The 7,171-nt window shown below is 38.5% G+C and overlaps 1 protein-coding gene across 1 annotated transcript; it reads left to right on the top strand.

Moving 5' to 3' along the window:
- Positions 1 to 1,078: 1,078 nt before the first annotated feature.
- LOC119480740 (cystatin-B-like) lies at positions 1,079 to 4,101 on the top strand. Its single transcript, XM_037757278.1, has 3 exons — positions 1,079 to 1,235; positions 1,356 to 1,457; positions 3,754 to 4,101. Exons 1-3 carry the CDS (start codon positions 1,170 to 1,172, stop codon positions 3,880 to 3,882), a joined length of 297 nt encoding a protein of 98 aa, XP_037613206.1. The 5' UTR covers positions 1,079 to 1,169; the 3' UTR covers positions 3,883 to 4,101.
- The last annotated feature ends 3,070 nt before the right edge of the window (positions 4,102 to 7,171 follow it).

Genomic DNA, 7,171 nt, shown 5'->3' with positions numbered 1-7,171 from the left:
TACAGGGGGATTACAGTCAACTACTGGGCCTTCTACGACTGCCAACTGCCCGCCTTCAGCAACGCCGGGTCCTTGTGCTCTGTGGTTTTCTACCTGGCTTATGGTATCTCTTGTCTGACCTGACTGAACAGTGCAAGGTTGCTACTGGCCTTTCCCAAAACACTTTGCTCTTCCCTGGTGAATTCGTAACCGCCTGTACGTGGTCACTTTCTCCCAGCCACACTTGCATTTCCGGATGATCTTTATATTGTCCATGTTCATTCCAGTCATTTCCATGTTGTCTGTCCGGTTAGGCCCTTCTTTCATCCCGCCTCTCGAGGGGCTTCGGGTTGTCCTTTCTTATTTGTCTTCGTAGTCAGATTGTGGCTGTCTCCTGGTCAAGAGACTAGCAGGATAGGTGACTAGCCACCCACTACCAGTGCAGTCTTTCCCACTGTCATCCAGTCTTTCCTGGCTGTCCTCCAGTCTGCCCTGGACTCCAACTGCCCTTTCAAAGTAGTCACTGGGTATCCCAGGAGGTTCACTGGAAATACAGGTGGGTGTTGCTAAATTAATTATCCACTGTCACAAAACCTGTTCATCATGGAAAGTTTTTTAAACAACAACTTGACTACAGAGAGGGTTAAGGTTGCAGTCTACTCTTTGTTTTTGGGAGTTTTTCTGCTGCACAGCAGAAACTGTTAAAAGAGGAAATACAAGAAAGAAGAAAAGCTTATGGAGCTGTTTAGTTAGTATACATGACTCACTGTTTTTCAGTCCAACCAATCTGTATTGGCAACGTCTAGTCACTTCCCAGCAGTGTTTAAACCTGATGGTCAGATGTCACATCCAAACACAGCCACACCTCGGACTAAACCAAATTCCCTGTACAGAGGGAGAACAATACACTCAATTAAAATATATTTTAAGATCCTTCCTTCCTGATACTTTAAACAATCAACACTAGAAATATAAATGTGATTTTAAAACGTGCATACAAATTAGAGGTGTTATTTATTATTTTAGTCCGTTTTTAACATCATTTAGAAAGCAACCCACCCTACGACGATGGTATAATCCAGAATACACAGTCATATAATTTCCTGACTCATCTTGAACACCTCACTGACAAAAACTAACATTGTTGTCTTTTGTCTTTTCGCTAATTTTCGCCACTAAAAACCGTCACGATGATGTGTGGAGGGATTGGAGAAGTTCAGGTTGCTGACGAAGAAGTCCAGAAGATCTGTGACAAAGTAAGTAGAAAAAAAAGGCTTTTTATTATTACACTTTGACTTTGTTTCCTCAAAATTATTCACACTGTAAACATGGCCTGTATTTCATTTTGATGTTGCTATCATCTCATTGTCCCTCAGGTAAAGCCCCATGCAGAGAAACAAGCAGGGAAAACGTATGATGTTTTCACAGCCAAGACCTACAAGACTCAGGTGGTGTCTGGGACCAACTACTTCATCAAGGTAGGATTATTATTTACAGGGTAAAAAACACAATAGCAAAACTAGGGAGGCCTTGAAGGTTAGTTTTTTTTTGTTTTGTTTTTTCTTGTCTTAATTTTCAGGACTTCTGGAGCTCCCTACAAAACAGATCAATGACTAGAAACGACTTTTTACTCTGTAGCAACAAGATCAAGTGAAATTTACAGTGGTTATTGTCACTTTTTTTTTTTTTTTTTACATCAATAATGGATCACATAACTTTAGCCTTACATTCAGTTATTATAGTGTTAAAGCATCTTAATGTCAGTGAGTTCAGACACCTCTGATTGGCTCTAATGATGCAATCAGGGATTTTTAGAAAAACACTGTCAATCTTAGCTCCTTGCAGTAATGAGATTTCTGATTGCTTTAAGAAAAGAAAATGACATTATAGGTTATATTATAACTTTAATTTAAGAATGTTAGTTCACATATCTTTTCTTTTTGGTATGGACTTGACTTTATAAATATCTGTTTCCAAACAATTAGTAGACTAAAATCTAGAATAATGCTGTTGAATCCTCACTGGATTCACTAATTTCTTTGAACTATTTGTATTGTATGACAAATTTGCTGTATAAAGGATCAGGACAGCTTCACAAGCAACCCGGTGTTGTGTTAACAGCAGCTATTCGGTAGGCTACATATTGGGAAGTATTTATCTGACACCCATTCAGGCACCGAAACCACAAATAGTGGTATGTAGTTATATGCACATATTTTTCTTTTCTTTTAAAAACTTGCAGGCTACTCTTTACTACAGACCTATAAAATAATGTCACAACTCCCACATTCCCACATAAACTTAATTTTCTCAATTCAATTCAATTCAATTCAATTTATTTGTATATATGGTAAAATCATAACAGAAGTTATCTTGAGACGCTTTTTATATAGAGCAGGTCTAGACCGTACTCTATAGTTTAGAGACCCAACAAGAGATCCCACCAAGAGCATTGCATTGGTATGTGCTGTGGCCAGGAAAAAGTCCCCGCTTAGCTGGTAGAAACCTAGAGCAGAACCGGGCTCTGGGTGGGGCTATCTGTCGCAACCAGTTGGGTTTTGAGAGAGAGAGAGAGAGAGACAGAGACAGAGAGAGATACAGAGAGAGAGAGAGAGAGAGAGAGAGAGAGAGAGATGCACAGCAACCACAATAATAGCACAGCAGCTGTAAGAACTAATACAAATAGGACTAATAACAAAAATCAATAGCAGTAATAATAGGCTACTAAATATTCCCCACAAAATAAATATTCCCCACTCCACCCTAGATGGAAAACACTCCTACAGGTGAACTCTTGGATACAGTATAGTAGTAGTAGTAGTAGCAGTGTTATAAATCTGTGCGTCACCAACTCACCATGTTTCCCAGACTCCATTCTGATTCCAGTCAAAATAAACCACCTTGCGCCGGGCTAAAGTCCTCTTCTCCTCCACAGCAGTGTTGGCTATATTACAGGAGTTATCACAACCATAAAACCTGTGTCTGTCATATGTATATGTAGGGAAAGGTCCGACCTGTCTCCCCATCACGGTGTGCAGTTAGTGCCAGCCCATCAGGCTCTTATAGTCCACAACGACTGCTACACCAGTCTGACAAGTTATCATTACAATTACAATAATTATTACTTATTACATTTTGTTCAGTGAAACTACACCTTTGAATGGAATTCTATGAACACAGACTAAAAATAAACACTTGCACAAAGGTAAAAGAAAAAGTCAAAGTATACTTGGCTCATACTGACAAGTATACAGAAAAGTCTAAGTGTACCTAGCTTATAAGTCTACTTGTAGTTAATCTTTTGATCGATATATATATATATATCGATCAAAAGATTAAGTACAAGTAGACTTATATATATATATATATTTATAAGTCTACTTATAAGTCTACTCTATATATATATATACATACATATATTTATATATGTATATATATATATATATATTTATTTATTTATTTATTTATATATATATATATATATATAATTAAGTCTTCTTGCCTTATAGACCTACAGAAAGGTATTCTTGGCTTGTAGTTGTGCTTACTTTTTGATAGACTAGCCTATTAGTGTGTGACTGTGACTGTGGACTTGCATCCTTCAGGGGGACATAAATGTGACTTTAAATAACTGCTAACGTTGCTCCTTGTCTGCAGGATATATAATTATCCATTTGCCAACAAGTATAGTAGATCTGTGTTGTGTTTACAGCTGGTTTCTGCTGCCTCCAAGTGGCCAAGATCTTCTAAAACTTTACTTTTACTTCCTTGCAGGTCCATGTGGGAGGAGAGGATCACGTTCACCTCCGTGTTTACAAACCCCTCTCATGTAATGGAGGAGACATAGAGCTGAGTGATATGCAGCACCCCAAGTCCTCCGATGACGAGATTGAGTACTTCTAATGGGATCCTAAACCAAACAAAGCATCAGTGCCATCAGGCTGCCGTCTCATTAGAATCAGTTGTGATCAAATTATCCTGGCTCATATAAAACAAAAGCAGTTCCCATCCCTAACATATTATAACATACTGTGTCGTACTGTAGATCATGATGTAAGGAGTATGTCAAAATGGAACTATTTTGTACAAGATGAATGAATAAATGAATTCGATTTGATGTGATATTAGATGTTGCTTTTCTTTGTTTCTGCTTTTTCATTCTCAATACGTGGTCAACATCTTAAAATAAGAATATGTGTATTCTTTAAAATAGTGAATTTGATTCTTTACACCAAGAGTAACATTCAAAAGTAAATGTAATTAGTTGCATTATAAACAGTTTTAAGGTTTCAGGCTTCATACGAGGTGAAAAATGACGACACATTAAACTGTATCTTAAACAAAAGTATCTGTTGCACGGGCACTGAGCCGTGAAGCTCACCCAACCTTCAAGACATTTGCATGAGTCACATGCAGTGTATAGATCCCCACCCTTTTGAGGAACAAAAGCTCATTGTGTAAAATAAGCGCGCTGTTATGAATCACTCCCATTGCACTGGAGATGAACCATGAACCTGATGACTTCATTTTAATGGTATGAATATGAAAAAAAAGACTCTTGAATTTGTTTCTTTCTAAAAAACATTATGAAGTTTCAATTCACACTGCAACTATTAACGCATGTAACAAATACTTTTTACAATGATTTACTATTACTTTCAAATGCATTTTAAACATACTATTTATACATTTGTTTTAAAGGTATATATCAACCTCTTTAATTAACCACTGTAATTAACACACCTGGCATGCAGCACAGGCTATATGCTCTCAACACAGGTAAAAACATACAATCTCATTATGTTCTGCGTGGAAAAAGCTCTAAAAACCCACTGTGCATTACCTGCCCAGCCCCAAACCATAGACAGACACAGTTAGAGACTAGCAGGTGAACATAGTGGAGCGTTTAGCAGCTAAAGAGACAGATATTTTTCTCAGGAGTTGGTGGAGACCAAAACTGAGCTCAAAGAGAGCAAATAGACCCTATTGAGTACCTCTAACGGGATCCGAAACCAAACAAAGCATCAGTGCCATCAAGCTGCCATCGCATTATAATCAGTTATGATCAGATTATCCTGGCTCGTTATATAATGTAATGCTACATGCATTTCCCATTCCTAACATATTATAACATACTGTGTTGTACTGTAGATCATGATGTAAGGAGTATGTCAAAATGGAACTATTTTGTACAAGATGAATTCATAAATGAATCAGATTTGTTGTGATATTAGATGTTGCTTTTCTTTCTGTGGTATCTGATTTGTGAAATAGCTGCAGGCCAGGGCGCGTCTTCAGCCGGCAGACGTGTGAAGACACAGTCAGTCCCTTCTGAAGCTGCCGTCTGCTTTATGTTATGTGTGGAAAATCAAAAGATCCACTCTGACATAGTGTTTTACATAGATTTGTGTGATAACGTAAGGGTACAACTCACTATTATTAACCTCTTTGACCCCACTGACCGGCCATGCTGTGCAGTTATTCAATCAAATCCTTATCCTAGAAACTTAAATTAATCATCCACTGTCACAGCCTTTTCAGGGAACTGAACTGAAGTTTTTTTTAAAAACATAACTGGACTACAGAGAGGGTTTTAATCCAGATGCAGTTCACATTAAACTGTATCTTAAACGAAAAAAAACACGAAAATGTGACAGGTGAACGGGCGGACGGACGGAAGGGCACGTGGAACGCTATATATCCCCAACTACTTACGGGGGTATAATAACATCTTAGATCTGATGTCATTCAATATTCAATATATTTTACACAAAAAACATTATATGCATGGTAAATTACAATATTCGAATTACACCGTGGCTTCCGGGGAGCCCTATTTTTCAGGGCAGGGAGGGTACTGTACACAGTACTGTACTGTACTTTGTTATTGTCATCTATAGGGGTTGTTTGCATAAAAACACACAATTCAAATGATTATGATTATTTAAATATTTGCTTTGATTAGAAAAATCTTGGCAAGCTGTTGAGAGCTAGTGTTAGAATGTTAAACAGGTCATACTGTAATTCCCTCTCTATTATCTATTTTATATTGCTGTGAAAACATCTCCTTCAAACAACTGGATTTATTCAAGTTTCTCGCCAAAAACATAATTTTACGAGGTTATATTTGAACAAGACGATAACGTAATTTACCAATAGTCATTTTTCCTGAGCTTGAGTTTGAATGCCACATAATAATAACAACTGCCTAATGCCTAATGTGCCTAATGGCACCTCCATTAACATTAGTAGATCTGTTATTTAACCAAGCAGGACTGTGCTGCCCACCGGCTGCTAACAGGTAACATTACTAACTCTCCTCCTGGCCAACAGGTTTGTTGTTCACAGTGTTGCATTATCAAGGAAAAAACAGGGTGCGTCCCTCAGGCAGTGTCTCCGGTCCAAAACAAACAGCAACATGATACAATGTGCTTATGCGTCATTGTGCACGCGTTACTGTGGAAGGTTATCAATACAGAGGAATCAGTAGTCACGGAGGCTTGAGATACCAAGGAATCAGACAATAAGGAGTCTGTTCTCTATTCCCTCCCCTAACATTTTTTACTGTCTGCCAAAATGGCGGATGGCCTGCCAATTTTACCCGCCAACAATTTACCTGCATTTGGTGGGTGGCGGTTGCTAATTTCAGACCCTGCCTATAAGTATATGTGAATAATAAGTACAATATACAGCTGAGTGAAGGCAGGCAGTTCAGAGGAGCAGAGTACAGCAGAGACTATGGTCCTGGAGACCAAATTATTAGGCTGAATGTTTCAGGGAAAATGTAAATGATATAACTCATATCAAACCCGACGTTCAGGAATTATCAGCCTCACATGTGACTGAATGGAAATGACGATAAATAATGTAAAACGTGTTTGTTGCTGACAGACAGACTCTCCGTCTCTCTCTGACTTTAATAGTATCATTAATAAAAGTTAAAGGGACTGTTTGTAACTTCTTACACGTGTAAATCATTGCGGGTCGGTGTCTCATGCGCGCTCACGTGTGGCTACGCTGTTCAGACAAGACTCCAACAGAAACTACACGGAAGCACCAAAACCACAAAGTTCTATATAGTGAAGCCCGTCTGTTAAACAGTCTTGGCTGCGGTCAGAGACCGTAGCTTTGGTCTCCAGGACCGGAGTCTCTGCTCCTTTGCTCCTCTGCCTGCTTTGCCTGCCCTCACTCA

This window comes from Sebastes umbrosus, chromosome 21, assembly GCF_015220745.1.
Source record: "Sebastes umbrosus isolate fSebUmb1 chromosome 21, fSebUmb1.pri, whole genome shotgun sequence".
NCBI lineage: Eukaryota > Metazoa > Chordata > Actinopteri > Perciformes > Sebastidae > Sebastes > Sebastes umbrosus.
This window is presented reverse-complemented; position numbering and strand designations above follow the sequence as displayed.

What these genes read in the sequence shown, in the direction of transcription:
- LOC119480740 (XM_037757278.1), top strand. Translation starts at nt 1,170, where the DNA reads ATGATGTGTGGAGGGATTGGAGAAGTTCAGGTTGCTGACGAAGAAGTC. An exon ending in TCCAGAAGATCTGTGACAAA is followed by an intron (nt 1,236 to 1,355) that starts GTAAGTAGAAAA and finishes ATTGTCCCTCAG; the next exon opens with GTAAAGCCCCATGCAGAGAA. An exon ending in GGACCAACTACTTCATCAAG is followed by an intron (nt 1,458 to 3,753) that starts GTAGGATTATTA and finishes ACTTCCTTGCAG; the next exon opens with GTCCATGTGGGAGGAGAGGA.